At 41.9% G+C, this 21,473-nt stretch overlaps 1 protein-coding gene across 1 annotated transcript in view; it reads left to right on the forward strand.

The window, feature by feature from the left end:
- The window catches only part of Dner (delta/notch like EGF repeat containing), a 298,176-nt gene that overhangs the window by 259,775 nt on the left and 16,928 nt on the right, over window positions 1-21,473 (forward strand). Inside the window, exons 10-11 of the mRNA XM_057761704.1 lie at window positions 7,017-7,130; window positions 16,896-17,027. Of these exons, the coding sequence (XP_057617687.1) occupies window positions 7,017-7,130; window positions 16,896-17,027 (246 nt within the window). The remainder of the gene's footprint in view (window positions 1-7,016; window positions 7,131-16,895; window positions 17,028-21,473) is intronic.

Raw genomic sequence — 21,473 nt, forward strand, 5'->3', positions numbered from 1 at the left:
TTTCTCCTGTGTTGCCTGTCACCCACATCAAGAGGAATGGGGGGTGGTGGTGAGAAAAGGGTTGTAAATGATGTGAATTCAGTATATTCATGTATGAAATTATAAAAAAATTAAATGCATAAAGGTAGAAAAAGAAAATGTTGAGTTTCTACCATGGGGCATGACATTGTTAGCCAGCGCTAGACCAATGGGCTCAATCAGCCTCCTTTCAGCCACAAACATGTTGGTTCTTCCTTCTTCACAGTTTTAAAGCTAGTGAATGACAGATATAAAATGATTTCTGTTTAGTGTTCATAGCCTCAGCATGTCAAAAAAATCAAGGTATAGCCTCATGTTGGATTCGTTTTTTATCTCTTTATAGCAGAATAAATTTAGTAATTAACCAATGCTTGTTTGGGATTCTTGGTAGCGAAGTCATTTATTGCTTTTGTGTATTATAAAACTATGTGTATTTTTAAATAGATAAGCTATTTAAAATATTTAAACTATTTTAAATGTTTTTAAAATAGAATTGGTATTCTATTTTTTGTGACCAAGAATCCCAAACAAGTATTGGTTAATCATTAAATTTATTCTGCTATTAAAAAAATACAATGAGAGCCAGACGGTGGTGGCCCACGCCTTTAATCCCAGCACTCAAGAGGCAGAGTCAGGTGGACCTTTGTGAGTTCTAGGCCAGCCTGGTCTACAAAAGCTAGTTCTAGGAGAGGTTCCAAAGCTACAGAGAAACCCTGTCTCAAAGAACAAAAAAAAAAGAATAATAATACTAAAAAAATACAATGATCAAAGACATTCATGGTAGTATTGTTTATCACAGTTCATTTAATTCTTTATAATTCCTGCTTGTTTTTGGAATGGGTACTGTTCCAGAAAATATATCACTTTGTTAAAGGTGTGGTCACATCATACCTTTACTGTTGAAGGAATGATATTTATTTACTCATTTATTTTTGGGTAAAGTTGCATCTTTTGTTCCATGCTATTTACAGAGTAAACAGAAAATTCTAGGGATTTTGTATGCTTCTGCACTGTGATCCATGCAGACATGAATTAAGTCCGAGTTTTTCTAGCTCTGCCCATCACTTCCCTAGGAGAACAGACTGAGATCGGCATGCACAAGGGACAATAACACTAGGGTTGAGATGCCAACTGTAATTTCTAAAATGGTTCAGAAAACGGTGATCTCTGTAACAATCGAAAAACTGAGGAAGTCTTCAAGAAGAAAGTAGAGCTTGATAAAGTAGGATGACATCACAAAGTGAAGCTGAATTAGTAAGAACATGTCTGAGGTGGGGGATGTCATTCAGGGGGTGAGTGCTTACTGGTGAGAGCCCGGGGTTTAGGTTCAGTCCTTGGCACTGCAAGCCAGAAGAAACCAGCAACAAAACAGCAATCGTCCTCCAAGACTATTTTTAGCTAATTGTCTTTACCGAGCTTACTTTTCTGGGAGATTAAAAAATAAGTGATTTCCAGTTTTCAAATATTAATTGTAACTAACTTGGGGCAACAAAGCTATATAATCGGCACATTGCTCTTTATAGTCTAGATCATTTTAAAACTAGATTCAGGAAGGAGCCCTCTTGGAATAGAAAATTTTCCAGAAACATCATTCTCCATCTCTTAATCTGAGAAGTAGGAATTATTATTAATTGTGACTGAATTGAAGTTTATTTTTGCTTGAGACTAAACATGTTTCGTAATTGTGCATGCCCAGTCCCTTGCCAATGGGTGATGTGTATGTCCTCAGACTTAGCTTGAAGCGTGGACCTGGTTTTCCCTGACAAAATAGGATGTTTTTGAGGCCAGTTTGGAACTTGGAATGATGCCTCATTCCTCTGGCAATCTCACCTGCATGTCAGCCAAAGTCCACTGGCTGGCTGTCATCCTTTCTGTGAGGACAGGGTTATGGTGCTGTAGCTGCTATTTCTTCCGCGAATTAAGATGTGTGCTCGGCTCCGATGGTGCTCAGAGATTTGTGGGGGAGTCAAGGAGGGAATGTATACATTGGGATCTGACACAGGGAATTCTGTGACAATGGAAATCATAGCAAGTTCTGAGCACACAATGTTGAAACCTGCTTTGCTTGGGAAAATTCAAGGTTCTGCTCTATAGCAAAAAATGTTCAGTTCTGCCAGGCAAAGTCCAGTCCAGGAAGAGGTGAAGGTAGCTATCTTTGGTCAGGGAGTCAGGATGCCTGTGACAGTACTGGGGCAATATCTTGACAAATGTCAGGGAAGGCATGTCCTGGAAGCCAAGAGGAAGGCTTGAACAAGAGAAGCACCTGGGCATATCATGGGTAACCATGCTGTCTCTTCTGTATATTTAGTTTTTAGTGCAAAGTTACTCTGTTCTGATGACCTACATGGCCATGCGATTATATTTTTTAGTAGAAGGATTACCAAGCTTAGACTATAGAAATGCAAGCGACTCAAGAATGTACCAGGGATGTGAGCCCTTCCCAATTCACAGAGATCATGTTCTGCTAAGATGAGCTTTTGTCCAGCCTTGCTGCCAAAAATCTCCCAATGAATGCTCGGGTAACCGAATGCCTTATGTATCAAAAAAAAGAAAAGTAACAGTGAAGAAAATTATTGCCAAAGGAAAAGAAATCCAAATGCATGAAAGATTGCAATTGTATGCTTGTGATTTTGGGTGTTTTTAGTAAATCTATATTGTTGGAGATGTTTGGTCTGTGGATGTCACATTCACAAGCCCCTGTGGTTTGATCCCCAGGAACACATATACTGGCTATGGTGGTGTTCAGTTGGAATCCCAGTACTAGGAGGATCATTACAGCTACATAGGGAGTTTGAAACCAGCCTGGGTTATGTGAGACTCTAACTAAATAAGAACATAGATGATAGATAGATAGATAGATAGATAGATAGATGATAGGTAGATAGATAGATAGATAGATGATAGGTAGATAGATAGATAGATGATAGGTAGATATATTTATGATATGTAAATTTTGGCCTAGAATTTCTTTTTTAACCTTATTTGGCAAAGGGAGTTAGTTTTATTGACGTGGCTGGACTGGCTAGCGATTGCTGGGTGCTCAGTGAGCACGGCCTCAGTGTAGCCATTCAGGTCTGCTGGACTTTGCTCTGAACTTTGGTGATGGCTTTAGTTCACATTACAACTGGATCTGTTGGTTGTCTGGTTCCCATCGATCAGCCCAATGGGAACTTATGATCTTTGAGATAAATATTTTGAAGCAGAGAGGACTCCTCTGCCCTCATTCTTCTAATTGATTTTTAAAATTATTTTGAGATTATAATTGTATCATTTCCCCTTCCCTCTTCGCCGTCCAGTTCCTCCCATACATTCCCTTTGCTCTCTTTCAGATTCATGGCTTCTTTTCTCTTTTACTGTTTATATAGCTATATATGTTTGTATGTATATGTATATAAGCATATATCAACACACATGTATACATACATGTAGTTTCTAAATATATAAACACAACCTGCTCAGTCCATAGAATGTTACTTGTGTGTGTATGTTTCAGGACTGACCATTTAGTGTTGCATGTTTAATGGGTGTGCTCTTTTCTGAGGAAGACTCCTCTCTCTGTCTCTGTATCTCTCTGTCTGTCTCTCTGTCTCTCTCTCTCTTTGAGACAGGGGCTTGAACTTGTTATGGAGTCAAGGACAACATTAAACTTTTCGTGTTCTTGCCTCAAACTTTGGAGTCCCTGATTCCTTGTGTATGCTACCATGCCTGGTTGCTGTGGTGATGGGGATCAAAGCAAAACCTGGGTGAGCTACATCCCCAGCCTCTAGAAGTAGAAACTTTAGGAAGAGACTGTGTAACTCAAATGTAGAAGAAAGTTTCACATTACGAAGACAGGGAGATCCCCTTCAAGGCCCTGGACACAGAGAGGGAGTTAGGGCATGTTGTGAGTGACTGTTGCCTGCAGGTACAAGGCAGTAAGATATGAGAAAGCTGAGTTCCGAAAAACACTTGGGAAAAATCCCGGTCATGGGGCCGAGCAATACTTGAAAATGGCAGGTGAGACAGAACAGGAACTGAGGTCTGTCACTGTAAAATGCACTGTTCATGGAGGGCGCTCCTGTGGATGTAGGCTTTCTGCCTTTATTTTCTTCTGTCCCTCTTTCTTGAGCCTCATCTCCTAAGGCGGTGACAAAGAGAGGAGGGGAAAAGGCCAGCAAGATGTCAGAGCCCACGGGATGAGTCACTGGGTGCGGCAGTCACTTGTGCAATGCGATCTGAGGAAGGATGTGGCGTGCAAGCGAAGTCGGGGTCACATTGCTGAGATTTGCTTCAAGCCTTTTTTCTTGAGGCAGTCAGGGAGAATAAGCATTGCGCTGTTTATGTTCTCACCTAGATCAGAATGTAAATGTTCTTCTACTCCTAAGGCTGTGGGGTGGGGAAGGAGACAGAAAAAGGGAGAGGGAAGGATGAAGGAGGGAGGGAGGGATGGAGGAAGAGAGAAAGGGCAAGAAATCTGTTCACCCGTGTTGTACTCTGGCTTCCCAGCAGACCTCCCTCCTCCCAAATGGTACTGAGTTTTTCATTTATTAATTAAAAAATAATATATTTATTGTGAAAAAGGTATGTGTTTGTGTGTGTGTGTGTGTATGTGTTTGTAAATGAAGCAGAAATGCGTAGCTGTGAAATCAAAGCAATCTATTTTGGAAGTAATCCAACCTCACTTCAGACATTTGTATGTACACACGCAAACATATCCTATTTTTCCTTTTACACAAGCAAAGTTTTCCATTTTTTTAATTGAAAAAAAAATTTCCGCCTCCTCCCAGCCTCCCATTCCCCCCCCTCCACTCCTTTCCCCCTCCCTCTCCAGTCCGAAGAGCAGTCAGGGTTCCCTGCACTGTGGAAAGTCCAAGGTCCTCCCCTCTCCATCCAGGTCTAGGAAGGTGAGCATCCAAACTGGCTAGGCTCCCACAAAGCCAGAACATGAAGTAGGATCAAAACCCAGTGCCATTGTCCTTGGCTTCTCATCAGCCCTCATTGTCCGCCGTGTTCAGAGAGTCCAGTTTTATCCCATGCTTTTTCAGTTCCAGTCCAGCTGGCCTTGGTGAGCTCCCAATAGATCAGTCCCTCTGTCTCAGTGGGTGGGTGCATCCCTCACGGTCCTGACTTCCTTGTTCATGTTCTCCCTCCTTCTGCTCCTCATTGGGACCTTGGGAGCTCATTCCGGTGCTCAAATGTGGGTCTCTGTCTCTATCTCCATCCATCACCAGATGAAGGTTCTATGGTGATATGCAAGATATTCATCAGTATGGCTATAAGATAGGGCCATTTCAGGTTCCCTATCCTCAGCTGCCCAAGGAACTAACTGGGGACATCCCCCTGGGCACCTGGGAGCCCCTCTAGGTTCAAGTCTCTTGCCAACCCTAAGATGGCTCCCTTAATTAAGATATATGCTTCCCTGCTCCCATATCCATCCTTCCTTTATCCCAGCCATCCCAATTCCCCAAGTTGCCCCCATCCTCCCCTTCTCATCCTAAAGAAGCTAAATAAGAAGATGAACCCAAAGAAAAACATATAGTTATCCTCCTGGATATGGGAAGTAGACAAGATTGCTGGGCAAAAAATTGGGATCTTGGGGGTGTGGTGGGATAGGGGTAAGGGGAGATGGGGAGAGAGAGAAGTTTTCCATTTTTATTCAAGGATTTAAAGCAGTTAATTGCATTTATCTATGTGTGTATGTGAGTGTGAGTATGTGGGCACGTGTATCATAACTATACGCATGGAGGTCAGAGGACAGCTTGTAGGAGTCAGTATTTCCCTTCTACGCCTGGGTCCTGGGGATTGAACTCAGATGCCCAGGCTTGGTGACAAGCACCTTTCCCATCTGAGCCATCTCACTGACCCCTTAGATCTGTATATTTCATCTTTGTTCAGTGGGAGCTGAACTCCACATGCGGGTCTGAAGTAAACATTCCTTTAAGTGGCCACCTTGACTAGGGATCACTCATGGACTTGAGTCCCTGTTCCTTCCCTTTGCTGCCTTGTGACAGCAGGTAGCTTCTTCCCTAAGTTTCCCCTTCGTCTCCTGGGTGTTGCAGTGAGGGGTAAATCAGACATTTGGGACCGCAAGAGGGCTTGGGACGTGTGCTGTCAGGATGCTTGGAGACTTGAAGCACGGGCTGATTTCCTCTTGAGTGGAAAGTCCATGCGTGGAGAAACCCCTCCTGCCTCCTCTTGTCTCCATGTAGAACCTTTAAATCATCTGACGCCCAGTTTTCACCTTTGCTGTTGAATGTTAAATGTTTCTCAGGCTATCTAACCATCTCCTGTTTCTTTTGGAGATTCAGCATTTGCCATCGAGATTTTTTTTTTATTTTGTTGAGAACTTTATACATATACACAATGAAATGTTATCATATATACCCCCCTTCTCCCCAATTTCCCCATGTCTGTCTAATACTTCCCCCTAACTTCCTGTCTTCCTTTTTTACTTTCTCTTTTTGTGGTAGCTCAGTAAGGTCAATTACTGCTGCCTATATGTGTATGGATGTGGGAGTTGGCCATTGAGAAATTTTAACTTTCAGGTTTTTGGCTTTCTATGTGATAGGCTTTGAGATATGCAGAGAAAATGTAGATAAGCTCCCTAAGTAGATAAGATACCATACTTACTTTGGGTGGGGATTAAATTGGCTATTTTCTAATAAGGTACATTTTTAAGGAGTACACACACACATGCACACAAAGATACCCATGTAACAAACAAACACATACCCAAACACATGCACACACACAGACACGCATTCACACACACACAAATAAATACTTGCACGCAGGGACAGACATCCACACAGATATGCACATGCACGCACACACATACATGTGTACACACAAGCACACACATACACGACACAGCCACACTGAGACACACACACACATGAACACATATACACCATGGACCAGTTCCAATGCTGTCACATGCTGGTGCGACCCTTCCTTTGGAAGGCTATAGGGCCAGGGGAGTGCTCCATGGTCACCCTTTCTCATTTGCTTCTCTGCAGGAACACACTGTGAACTGTACAAGGACCCCTGTGCTAACATCAGCTGTCTGAATGGCGGAACCTGCGACAGCGAGGGCCTGAACGGCACGTGCATCTGTGCACCAGGGTTCACAGGTGAGTGGCCCATGAGTGTGTTTTCAAACTCACCGCATAGTCCCCACGGTTGCCAAGGTTGCCATTGTGAAACGTCAGGGGCGTGGCTTCAATGAGATCCATTTCCAAACAATAGACTATGTTGTCATTAAACTAGGCTCTTCTGAAGCCAGCATTTCTCATTTAGATTTGCTGGCACTGCCACCACTGTATGTTTCCAGAGCTGGAGCTCTGAAGCATAAGCCATGAGCTCATGAGAACACTTGCAAGTGTCAGTGTTCATGTAGTATGAAGGGCTCAGGAAGGATCAAAGATGTTTTCCATGTGAACTCTATCCAGACACTGTTGAGTGTTATAAAAGTGACAGTTTTGGTGTTGGGGAGGAAGGATTCAGGGTCGAATAGGAATGTGGGGACAGACTGGAGTGGGTAGCTAGAATTAAATGGCAGTTGCAGACACAGGAGCTGGGTTCACCCTAGTCTCGGTGGTTTCCGAACATTGTCTGGGAGTTGCTTTTAGATTGGGGATCCAAGCTAACATTGTTTTGTTTTTTTTTTGTCCAAGCCCCAGCCCCTGAGCTCAGGGAGCTTGCAAATCTGTGAAAGCAGAAGTGCAGTGTTATGTTGGATGTGTGTGCCAAGGGGAGGTTCTCAGTTTTCATCAGTTCTCAAAGGAAAGTCTGAAACCACGAGAGTCCAGAATATTCCAAATTTTAACCTTGCTTTTCCCTGCAGAACTCAGAAGTCTTGAAAACTAAAGAATAAGACAAGGTCAGGGCTGGGGCCATCGCTTAGTAAAGGGCTTGATGTACAAGCATGAGGACCTGAGTTATATCACTGGGATCCACATATGGAAGCTGAGTGAGGCTGCACAGTTGTGCCCCCGAGACCTGGGACAGGGAGACAGGCCAGTCCGCTGAGCTCACCGACCAGCTTACGTAGCCACTTGGCAAGTTCCAGGTCTGTGGAAGACCCTGTCTCCAAACACAAGGTGATTGGTGCTTGAAGAACAACACTCAGGGTTGTCCCTTGGGGTCCACATACTTGAGCACACATGATCATTCATATTTTGTGCACATAAACAATACACACATACATGCACATAAAAAGATTACAAAGTCTATATTTTTGGTATGTTGTTAAGTCAATCTAGGTGGAGGATTCTTCCACTATGGGTTTGGGAGAAGGCTGACCATGGAAGAAGGTGGGGGTCTATAGGGAAACACATGGCATCCTCTGCTGGGGACCACTTTGCTAGGCTTGAACCCTTCTTCTGGGCCACTGTGGCCATCTCCAAACCCTACAGTGCTTTGCATAATTCACTCTCCAGCCCTTCCCAGGGAAGCCTTATCTGTTTACCCTTGGGGAAGGTGCCAACAGCCAAGTGGCTGGAGGAGAATCAGTTTCTGATTTTCCTATTTGTCTTTTTCGCACCCCATGTTTTCTTCTTGTGTTGTTCTGAGACTGAGAAGTGGGCTTGCTCCAGAAAATGATTTGCAGATGGTTTTGTTTATCTGGTGGTTTATAAATGCAGAGAGACATTTATGTATTAGTCAGTGGAGGCAAAAATATATCAGGGAAGATTCCTGGGTCTTTTCCAGATATTTCTATCTTACTAGTAATTAAACACAAAGAATAGAAGAAATTAGAAGTTTAAAGCTATTGAAATAATAATTCACCAGTTAACAGCATATTGCTGGGAAATAACATTATTAATATATTGACTTTCAAGAGTTTTCCTGAAGGTCTATGAATAGAATATGGCATACAGTATATATGTGTACATATGTTTATGTGTACATATATAGACACAAATGGAATAATATCTTGTTATTTTGTAGCCTACTTTTAACTAGACCAAACAAATAAATAAATAATAAATGTGTTTCCATACCAAGAATTACACTTTCAAAATATTTATTTTATAATTTTGTGTGTGTGTGTGTGTGTGTGCATGCGCACATGAATGCAGGTACCCACAGAGGCCAGAAGGGGGCATTGGGTCACTGGATCTGGAATTATAGGTGGTGTGAGCTGCCCAATATGGGGGATGTGAGAACAGAACAAGGGTTCTTTGAAAGAGGACCCCAAGCCTTTATTGTTAAAGCATTTTTACTGGTTGACTGGTTAGTCTATGAAATGCCATGATTTATTTTTAGTTCATCTTCAATTTTATTTTTGGCAGTTAAGAATGTTTCCACATTACAAACAATAATGGAAGGAATGTTTCTACACATGTATTTTTCTGTATATGCCCCTCGTCCCCCTTTAGTATACTTTTTCAGGATAGAAACCCAGGGGTCCAGGAGAACAGATTACCACATATATGTTATATTCCCCAAGGAAGAAAGCAAAAATAAAGGCCAACTTTCACATCAAGTGACAGGACTGTCTCCTCGTCTTGACACACACGCTACGGAGTTGTCATTCTGGAAGGCAACAGCGCTATTTTATTATTGAATCTGTAGGTCTGAGGCTCAAAGAGTTGAAAACTTTAAAAACATTTCTTGCCAGTTGTGTCCCTTACTTTCTGAACACTTCCTCATAACTTTGCTTTTCTTCTAGGCCATCCACACTAATCTTTCTTTCTAGCCATTTAGTTCATTACCTCTGTTTTACGTGTATTATACTTCAGCTTTACCTAATTCAATCTTGATTTTACCCCCTTTTTTTCTTCTTGGTTATCAAGTGGTGTTAACTATTGAGGCTTTGTTAGTATCTTCCTATATCATTATAACCATGTATGAGTTAATTTTGAGTACTTAAATCTTTAATGTATTTGAAATTTACTTTTTGACAATTTTCTAGGTGAGAAAATGGAATATTTACTGCAGAATATTTAATGAACCTCCAACTGCTTATTTTGCAAACTGTCTTAGAGCTATCAAGCATGTACCAAACTCATAGATGATCCTTTCTTTTCTGCTTTAAATTTTTAAATGTTGGCTAGCACTTCAGATAGTATTATTGCCACTGTAAGTTGCTCTGCCTGAAAACTGTGGAATAATTTTGACCCCTTGCATGTATGTATGTCTCCCATGTGTGCCTAGTGTCCACAGAGACTAGAAGATAGTACATGACCCTCTGGGTCTGGAGTTATAGGTAGTTGTGAACTGCCTTATGGGTGCTGGGAACCGAACCCAGGTCCTCTGAAATCATCTCTCCAGCCCCTGATCTTCATTTCTTTTTCTTGCTTACCTGCCTCTCAGTGCATCTGAGGTCTAGGAAAACTTGTATTTGGCCAACTAGCGAGTGTTTGAGAACCTCTTCATTGATGAAGTGGAGTGAGTTAGATAAAGAGAGTCATCTAAGTAAATACTCAATCCAATGTCCCATTTCCCTGAAAACCAAACTCACTTCCCTGCCCTCCAAGCCTGGTATTCTTCTGCACAGCTCTCTCCATGGAACCACCACCCAGTGTCGATCCTTCTCATCTTTATTTATTGGTTTGGCATCCACTCTTTCCTCTAAGGCTTTGTTAGTCTGTTAGCTGTATAGTGATCATTTTCTATGGCTTTAGTTTGAGTTTCTCTATGGCAAAATGATGGTGAACATTTTTTTGTGCGTGTGTTTTATATTTTTGCTATCTGGATATTCTCCATGGCAAAGGTCTTCTCATGTTTATTGTCCATCTTCCATGCCTGTCACAGCATTGCAAGGCCTCCTGCTATCAGCGTAGCTTGTGGCTACTGATAGCCTTGGTCACTAGCTGAGCTGGTGCTCCTTCCATTTTCCACCATCATTTCTCTACCATGCTGCCCTGTGTGGAAGGAAGTCACTTGGCATAACCAACCCTCAGTGAGTGGGGACTATGCTCCCCTATGAGGGTGGGGTAGCTAAAGGACTATTTGGAACTCTTCCTTGTGAGAGATTTGTTTATTATCCTCCATTTATTAGTTTGTTCAATCATTTATTTATATTAGGGCTTACGGGTACTTAGTGTATGGTTTATGTTACAGGACAACACATTCTAGTTTGTTTTATTGTTCACAATGTTCCCAATTTGGACACTAGGAGGTCTTTCATTTGATGGCTGTGCCCCTTCCACATATCCCCATATGGGTGTGGGAGTGGCTGCTTTGTTGTGTTGTGTTTCAGCTGGTGCCTGTTTCCTGATGTTTTCAGACTCTTTAGTCTCATCTTGTCTAGTTCCTGCCCTCATCCTGGAGTCATCCATTTCTCCAAGGTCCCCTGGCTCCTTCTTGGAGGATAATTGAAATAAATATCTAGGCACTAACAGGGCTTGTTGCTATTATATGTCACTGCTTTCAGAACCTCTTGTCTGACAAGCCAGAGACTATATGTGTATACACTAATGTGTGTATATGGTGCATGTCTTACTATACAGCTCTCTGTACCTATAGTAAGTTTTTTTCTTTTTTCTTTTAAATTAATTTATTTATTATGTGTACAATATTCTGTCTGTGTGTATGCCTGCTGGCCAGAAGAGGGCACCAGACCTCATTACAGATGGTTGTGAGCCACCATGTGGTTGCTGGGAATTGAACTCAGAACCTTTGGAAGAGCAGGCAATGCTCTTAACCGCTGAGCCATCTCTCCAGCCCCCTATAGTAAGTATAATGAGAAGTCATGGTGATGTCCAAACTCTTAATCTGGTACTACTGGGATCATGCTGGTCTTCTTTTATTTATTTATAACCCACCCCAAAACACATAATAATAGCAATGTAAGTGGTTCCCACTATCCCCCTTCCGTCGTTAAATTCCAACATTCTCGTTATCAAAGTTGCTACTTTGTGTTCTTTTAGAAAATCACTTTTCTTTTTTTTTTTTTTTTTTTTTGGTTTTTTGAGACAGGGTTTCTCTGTAGCTAGAAAATCACTTTTCAACCAGAATACCGGATCTGCATGCAGCTCATTTTCCTTTAGTTTAGCCAGGCCTTAGCCAGGCATGGAGGCTTAAGTACTATAATCACAGTACTCCGGAGGTGGAGGCAGGAGGATCCCAAGTTCAAGGTCTTCTTTGGTGATTTAGTGTGTTCAAGGCCAGTTTGGGCTACAGCAGAACTTGTCTCAAACAACAACAGCAGCATCTGAATGTGACTCACGTTCAAGGTCATTCGGTCAGCAGCTCCCTCCCTGCAGCGCTGCCCTTCAGCGAGGCTTCTCTGGTTTAGTTACTTTTCTTTATAGACTTAGTCCGTCATGGACTTTCCCCACTAGACATTATTTATTTTTTCCTTTTAAACGTTGCTTCATTAGTTAAAGGGCCATCTGTTTCTCTTTCATTGAACTGCCTTTGAACCTCGGTCAAAAATCAGTTGGCAAAATTTGCGTGGCTCTATTTTTGGGTTCTTTCTTTTTCGTTGATTGATATGTCTGTTCAGTTGCCATAAAGTCTCGATACCTAAAATCTACCGTATCCACGTGACTTTTGAAAGTGGGTGGGTAGACTCCTACCTCTTCATCCTCTCTTCCTCCTTTTCTCCAGATTTGTTTGGATGCTGGCCACTGTATGTTAATATGGCGAGTGATAGGACTATCTTTTTAATACTAACCTTTTTTATGTTGATCATTTTTTGGTTTGACCCTCTACTGTAGTGGTTGTTGTGTCCTGCTCCTTACATGGGACCCTTAGTGACTTTACTGATGCACCGTGGGTAGTGAGCCTTGAATTCTTCCTCATCTGCTACCAGTTTGGGGGCTGTTTGTCTCTTACCCTCGTTGCCAGGGTTCTAGAATTCAATGTGCACATCATATTTGATAGCGAACTCTAGTGAGACAGCATCATTCTGGGATACAGTGTACTTTAGTATTCCGGTGCTTTATTTATCTGAGGGACTCTGTCTTCTGATGTAGCATTCCCTACATTTAACTCTGGCCTCCACTAACTCCAGTTTTTATCTCCTTAGTTCAGTGAAACCATTGTGTTTGAGATCTGGCTATAGGCACAAGAACAGGGAGGGGGGACTGTGATGGTCAGATGCCATGTTTTGTTTCTTGCAACCTGAGACTACGTGGTGTCTAGTTCTTTAAAGGGTTTTATTTTTCATATATTTTATTCAGTCTTCTACTTTATAGAAGTGGTTAAGACAGGTTCCAGTTTTTTTTTTCACCATCATAGGAAAAGTTCTAAATAATGTTTTTGAATCTTGCTTCATCTACAGTAAAATCCTATTAAAGTGTGAAGGAACAAGCTAAAGCGCCTGCCTGGAGCCTGGCATGTTTAATGTAGATATGGTGGTTGCAGAGATTGTCATCTATACCTTTGAGCATGGACTCTGCTAACTCAAGGCTTTATTAACAGTAATGACTTTGGATAGTTTTTGGTTGTTTTACACTTCCTAATTTACCCAAAGAAAGCATTATAAATAAATCACTGTGATTATAACCTTTTGTAAGTACTACCCAGGATACATATTATCTACACTGCCTCTTAGAAAACAGTAGATTGACGGCTTGGGAAATGGCTCAGCTAGTCAAGTACTGGCCATGCAACCTGAGTGTGGATCTCCAGCACCCAAGTGAAATGTGGGGCACTGGGAAGGGGAGGACAGAGAAAGGGGAGTCCCCATGACTTACGAGTGAGCTAGTCTAGCTCTGGGTTCAGTGAGAGACCTTGTGGCAAGAAATAAGATGGAGGCAAGAGAAATGGCTCAGCAGATAAGTACCCTGGCTGTTTTCCCAGAGGATCTGAGTTTGCTGTCCAGCACCCATACGGTGGCTCACAGCTATCTATAACATCCATTCCAGGGGACCTGATACCTTCTTCTGGCCTCTTCTGGCACCAGGTATGCATGTGGTACACAGACATATATGAACGCAAAACTCTTGTACACATTTAAAAAATGAAGCATGATAGAAAAAGACACACAACTTCAATCTCTGGCTTACACACACACACACACACATATACCTACATGCATCTACATGCACATGTGTATACACGTGAATGCAGACAGAGATACGGGGGTGGGAGAGAAGAATAGATTGAAAGTAAACTGTAAAAGACTTCATGTTCAGGTCCTAATTGCTAGCCTTAGTCAAGGAGAAATGTCGTTTAGCATCTCTTCGCAAATGCTATTGAAGAATAACAGTCATTTAAGAGCACGGCATATTTTGTTTTCTAATTTAGGTAAAAGAAAACAATAAACAAGTCAACTAGAAAGACAACTGTCTCAGGTTCACAAAACCTCAGACTTTTAAGTTGACAATTAGTAAAGCTAACACTAAGAGCCTTTCTAGTAGAATAATACAAAATGCCTGTTGTCTGGAAACAATGTCAGCAATGTTGAGACACATGGAAAGATTGATGCTTGTCTGCCTTGCTTGTAATCACAACACTTGGGAAGTTGAGGCTTGAGGCCGGTCAGGAGTTAAAGGTCACGTGCTACGCAGAGGGCGCAACATTGACCTTGGGCTTGCTGATTTGGGGTTTGCCTGACCGTGACTGTGAAGACTGGGAAGAGCCAGGCTGTTTCTCTCACTGTTGCTGTTCAGGTCATGGGTGTCTCATTTCAGAATTTTCCCTGTCTGACTCCCAGCTGAAGCATGCGATTGTTTAGCAAATGTCTCCATTAAGGCTGGCCTCCTAAATGGGTGGAAAGGGGCACTGATGTATTTATCTGTCAGAACTTTGATTTTTATCCTTCAGCCTTTCTCAGCTGATGTGTTTTTCAGCCGGTTTACCATGTGATACCATCTGTAATGATGTAGTCAGTCAATGCCCTTCTCCTCTCAGAGTGATCACCCCACCAATACACAGAGACCACATTTTAAGCATGTTAAAACAGAGTGATCACCCCACCAATACACAGAGACCACATTTTAAACACATTAGAACAGGTTAGCGCGAGGCAATCGACTCTGCCTTCTTTCTATTGATATATATTACTATATTTATCACAAGAAACAAATTTACCTGATGTGATTGAATTGTAATTATTTTGGGATGACTCCAAGACTGTGAGTGTCTTGTTTGACAGATTTGACTCGCAATAGTCAGATGCCAGGTATGCAGAGAGTGTGAAACGGAACAGACAGAAAATCTTTCAGTGTGAGATTCCTTCTCTGAAATGATCTGTGAGTAGCATACGGCAGTTTTATAAATGCGAAGTAAACCAACAGCCGATAGAAAAGCAATTTAATGCTAAATAAGCCCAGAAGTAATTACCCGAATACAACAAAATGTTGCCTTCTATAGATGGGACCAAAATATTTGGTTTTGCTCTTAGTTGACTGTGATGATGAGAGCAGGGTTGTGTTTGTATTTTCTTTTGCTTCCTTTTCTGCATTTATCTAAGCAAATGAGGGCTTATTTTTAAAGATTCTCTTCCACTTTCTTCCTTTTAAGAGAGATTGTCTTGGTGTAAAGTATCCTCTTCAGCTTTGATGAGAGGCCCTTAGGTTTAAGGAGTGGCTTCATCTTGTATCCATTCATTGTGATGGCTGTAAAATTGTTCAAGGGTGTCTTTTGTTCATGAAACTTTTGCCAGCAAGATACTTCCTATATGGGGATGTTTGGATTGCAGTGTTGCTGGTTTGTGTGCTAGTTTGGCAGGTTCTGTAGACAGGTCAGAAATCCCAGGATGTTGCATCTCAGCAGGGTCTGGCCATCTTCTTTGTGGGGGATAAACAGACTGGAGTGGACGTGAGCATCCTTTGGACCACCATTTTCCAGGAAGGGCATGTCAGATTTGGGCTAACCTCATGCGTGTAACTGTCACCCTAATTGGACTTGATGCTTCCCCTGAGGTTTTCAGACTGTTGGGGGGAGCTGCAGGCTGTGTTCCTGCCGCCCCAGCTCCTGGTAGCCTGGCTAGCTTATGCCCCAAAATAACAACACACAAACTGTATTCTTTTAAACACTGCTTGGCCCATTAGCTCTAGCCCTTACTGGCTAATTCTCATATCCCGATCAACCCATCTCTAATAATCTGTGTAGCACCAGTCTTACCTGGAAAGATTCAGCATGTCTGACCTGGTGGCTTGCTTCATCGTGTCTGCCTCTGAGAGGAGCTGCCCTGCATCTGCCCAGGAGAGGGGAGTATGGCGTCTGCCCCAGAGAGGAGAGGAAATGGCGTCTGAGCTCACTTCCTCTTCCTCCCCGCATTCTGTTCTGTTTACTCCACCCACCTATGTTCTAACCTCTGAGGGCCAAGCAGTTTCTTTATTATTTGACCAATGACCTTCCTCCATCATCAGACCCTTCCCTGCTGAATCCAAGCATACAAAGGGACTAAGAAAGAAGTGGCTTTCACAAGACTTGATCAGGGCATACAGCTGTGTCCACTAAAGAGCCAGTGTCCAAACCAGCAAACTCAAATATTTGACAACAAAATAATCATAAACTGTGAGTGTTCAGCTTCCTGGAACTTCAGAAAATGGCATGAGATTCAGTTACTGACTCCAAAGTAGAGCGGACTTGAACAACATCAGGAACCAAGTTTGCCTTTCAGATCAACCCCCTAAGGTTTATTCAGATGTGAGAATAGCTTTACTTCTTCCTGGGCTCAAGGGGAGAATCTTCGTAGGATTGTTTTTTCTTTATTCAGTTTTGCCTAAGTGAAAAATTCCTTGTTTGGGATTTCTCAACAGTTCCTTACTTTGTACAAATAGTAGGCTGGGCTCCATGGCTGGAAGTCATGATCATTAGCCTGTGCCCATCCATCTGTCCGTCCACTGTCCTTCCTTCCTTCCTTCCTTCCTTCCTTCCTTCCTTCCTTCCTTCCTTCCTTCCTTCCTTCCTTCCTTCCTTCCTTCCTTCCTTCGGAACTCATGGGGGATATGGACACAGCCAATCACCGTTGCTTTTCTTTGTTCTCGTAGGTGATGAGTGTGACATTGACATCAATGAATGTGACAGTAACCCTTGCCGTCATGCTGGGACCTGCTTGGACCAGCCTAATGGTTATACCTGCCACTGCCCTCATGGCTGGGTGGGAGCGAACTGTGAAATCCGTAAGTATTTCAACTGTGGACTACTTAGTGTGTGCTTTGCCTTCATCAAGATGCTAACTATGACCAGAAAGACCCCATATCAGTGTCAGGGAAGCTATGAGGCTCAGAGGGACCACTTCCATCATCCAGGTCTCCAGAGTCCAAGTAGTTCTTCTGTCTCTTGCTTTCTGCCATGCCTGTTCCTTGAAATTACATCCAGCCTTTTTTTTTCCACTGACTATGAGCATCCTCAGATGTCATCCAAAGTTCACTGCTACTCGGTCAGCCAAAAAAATGTGCTTCACAAAGTGTTAGAATACCACACAAAAAAAAAAAATGCACCCTCTGCTCTGGAAAGTTCAAAGAGCAGCAAAAACAGTACAGGATTTGAATTCGTGTTGCCTTTGTGTTTTTAGGTGTCTTTGAATTTAGCAGGTTTCTGTAGTTGCTTAAAGAAGGAAAGTCCATCAAGGATGAACATAGAAAGAGAAACTAAAAAGCAATGGGCTGTGGGTGAATGACTTGAAGTTTGGAAATATCAGGATCAGGGTCTGATGTACTAGAACAGTGTAGCGCCCTGATGGAGGAGGTGACAGTGACTGACATGGAATTTGGTTTTTATTTGTTTTGAAAGCTGACAAATATTCCCTGCCCAAAGGCACTTCTCTTATTTACTCAGGGCAGTAGTTTCATCTTATTCAACCAGGCTGAGTCGGGGAGTGCTGTCTCCCAATTCCAGATGATTCTCTGCATTGGTATGGTGTTCAGAAAGTGCTTCTTCCGGAACCTTCTCCCTGCTGACTGTACTGTTTGAGGGATACGAGTAACTAGGGCTGCCGGGCGTGTGTGTGTGTCTCATCCAGTAAAGTGCTTTCTGGACAAGTATGTAGCCCTGTGTTTAGATCCTTACTGCCTACACAAGAAGCCTTGTATAACGGCCTGTATTTATAACCCTAATGCTTTGAAAGCAGATACATTAGGATCCCTCAGGTTTTCTGGCCAGTTAACTTAGCCAAATCCATGATCCACAGGTTCCAATCAGAGACCCTCTCTCAAAAATAAACAAACAAAAAAACCAACAAAACCAAATCAAAGTAGGTAGCTCCAAAGGAATAACACCTGAGGCTGAGCTGTCCTGGTCAAGGTGTTGTCCTCCCACATCTTAGACATCAGTGTCTCAGCTCCAGTCCATTCTATAAGGTGGTCTGACCAGGTGTCAAAACTGAGTAAAATCTTTTCTTGATTGACAAGTTCTTCTTCTGGCCACAGCAGAACTGTGGGCATTCCTTCTGTCTAGAAAGAGATTCCTGGGCAAATTACAATTCCTTGGGGGGTCTATTGTTATAAATAATAGTTTGATAGCAAAAGAAGAGACACAAATATCTCTCCTTAGAGCATTTTCTTTAATGCCAGAAAGGTTAGAGTTTGTTTTTAGACCTCCATCTTGAGGTACTTGGTGTGAAAGTTTCTGAAATATGCCTATACCTGAGACAACTATTATAAAAAGAATAAAAAGAAGAGATAAAGTTAGAAGATGGTGTCTGGTGGTCATGCATAAGGACCACCTCACCGTAGCATCTTAGAAGGTGGTGTCTGGTGGTCATGCATAAGGACCACCTCACCGTAGCATCTTAGAAGATAGTATCTGGTGGCCATGCATAAGGACCACCTCACTGTAGCATCTTAGAAGATAGTATCTGGTGGCCATGCATAAGGACCACCTCACTGTAGCATCTTAGAAGATAGTGTCTGGTGGTCATGCATAAGGACCACCTCACCATAGCATCTTGGCTTTAGTTCCTCTGAAAAGGGCTGGCACTCTTTTTTGTGACTCCATTTTGGTTGGCTATAAGTGGTTCTCACTATAAAATCTGGACTGGCCTTTGACTCATAGTCTTCCTGCTTTAGCCTCTCTGGGTGCTACTAACTGAGCATGACATTATTTCTATAACTTCTCCCACTGTCTCTGAGCAATCTCCCATGAAGACATGACTGATTAGGAGGTACACTTGAACATCAGAAGATGAGTCTATTTGTGATCATTCCCTAAATTTGTAAGAGGTCTGAAGATTTTATTTTTGTTAGTGATGTAGATATATGATTCTACTAAGCCAAAGACTCTAAATTTTATTTCAAGAGTAGGAACTGAGCTGATATACTAATATAAGAGGAACTTTTGTGTAGTTCTTCTGTGATCAGTGCTAACAGTTGCTGCCTCCTTTGTATGTTAAACATACTTAGGTTTCTCTTGTATTATATAAGTCTTGTAAGATGCAAATTCAGGAGACCACTGTCTCCTGAATTGATAAAGCTAGTTTTCTCCCATCTAGAATTGGGATTGATGCTAATCCTTCCTAGGATGATGTAGGCTGATGTTCATATACTTCTAATTGGGTATAGCAATCTGAGTTGGCATTTATGTCTTTTAGGGGTTGATATTGTTTCATGATTGCCCGGTTTTGAGAGTTGCTGATGTTTCTGCACTTGTAGGGGAGTTGTTTTCTCTTACAACTTTTAATAGTGTTTCTTTGCGTTGTGTTTTTGATATCTTGACTGTAATCTGTTGTGGAGATCTTTTTCTCTGGTCATGTCTGTTTGGGGTTCTAGACGCCTCTTTTATTTAAATGTCTGATTCTTTTCCTAGACTTGTTAAATTTTCTGCTATATTTTGTTGGCTATATTTGCTATGCTTTTAGTGTTCATCTCAAGTCCTTCAGCCCGTGGATTCTTAGGTTTGGTCTCTTGATCATATCCTAGAGTTTTTAGATCTTGTGGTCATGCTCTTTTAATTTATTTACTTCTTGTTATAGATGATTGATTGTAGTATTTCATTAACCTTGTCCTCCACCCCTTAGAGTCTTTTTTTTTCCTGCTTGATTGTGGCTATTGGTCATGCATTCCACTGTGTTTCTAAATTTTATTCCTTGAGGATTTCTTTTTTGTTTCCAAAATTTCCATCTGTTTATTTTTTCAGACTCTTGATTTGCTTGCTCTTCTGTGTTGCTGACTTTTTCATCCACATCACTGATGTCTCTCATTCATTTTCCTGGCTTTTCTTCCCATCTTCCCTCATGCTGCTGATTTTCTTCTGCAGGCCCTGGACTGGATTCATCTGTTTGTTTGTGTCCTTCCACAGATCACTCATCATTCTTACCAGAAATATTTGGAAATCTTCACTTAATGCTTTAACCACTTAAGTGAGTTCAGTGGTTGAGGACTTGGGAGCATTTGGAAGAGTCAGTGTTGCTTGTTTTCCTCGTGTTCCTGACACTTCCTTGTTGCATCTGTGCATCTATTGGCTTGGATAGCTCTTCTGGGATTGGGAGGTGTGTTACCTTTCTGTTGAATAGCTTACTTTGGAAGGTGCAATTCCCCAGGACATAGGTGGGAGGAGAGCAAACCGCTTTTAGAAATGACTACACCACACTGTATAAAATACAGAAATAAACTTAAAACTCAAATATGTCACATCAATATATCATCAATGACTATAAAAACTGAGTGTGAAATAGTACATGAATGAGATAAGGGAAGGAACAGAGAAAGGGAAAGAAATGGGAGAGAGAAGCAACATGTTAATCAGAAGAGAAAGAAGGGAGGTGGGCGGACAAAGCTGTAGAGAGGGGCAAGAGAAAGTAATTTAAAGAAAAGGAAAATAAAAAGTGATTTCTCATTAAGTACAAAGCTCAAAAGGAAAATTAGAAAGTTATAAGAGGGGGAATACAAAATTAAAACCTGACAGTATTAAAAAATAAAGTCAGAATACTACTAAATGTAGAAAGAAATGAAAAAGGAGGAAACAGTATAAGATAGAGAAAAATAGAAAGGAAAAATATTCCTTTGAATGGAAAAATTTATAGTCAGAATTAGATAAAGATATAGAGGGAAAGAACAAATAAACGCATAAAAACTCTTAAAAATACCACAAAGTAAGACTCATCTAAATGCACACAGTAAGAGGGTGGGACTTACCTGTTAAGAGAACTGGCTGCCCTTTCAGAGGGCCCAGGTGGCTTGGTTCCCTAATCCTACCTGCCAGCTCACAACAGTCTTTAACCCTAGTTCCTAGGAACCAGAGCGCTATTCTGGCTTCCATGAACGCTGCATGCATGCGGTACACATGCACACGTGCACACAAAACACCTATGCATATGAAACAAATATCTCAAAATGGAGGCATCACAAGGGTCACCACGAAAGAACAAAATGAAGAAGAATTGGGCCAACTTATTTCTTGGTCCTTGAAAATTAGAGTGACAGTTGCATGCATGGGGTGGATGTCAGCTAAGCTGTGGGCTCCTTAGTTAGTGGGTCTGTCTTTGTCTGAAGAGCAGTCTTCAGGAAAGTACTTTTCCTTCTTTGGGCAGCAGGGACCTCTCGCTGCTGACCGCATCCAGCTTTCTATCCTGTGGATTATACACTCAGTATCTCTGGAGAATCCTTAGGTCATAGTCCGCTAGTGGCTAA

Source organism: Chionomys nivalis, chromosome 2, assembly GCF_950005125.1.
Source record: "Chionomys nivalis chromosome 2, mChiNiv1.1, whole genome shotgun sequence".
NCBI lineage: Eukaryota > Metazoa > Chordata > Mammalia > Rodentia > Cricetidae > Chionomys > Chionomys nivalis.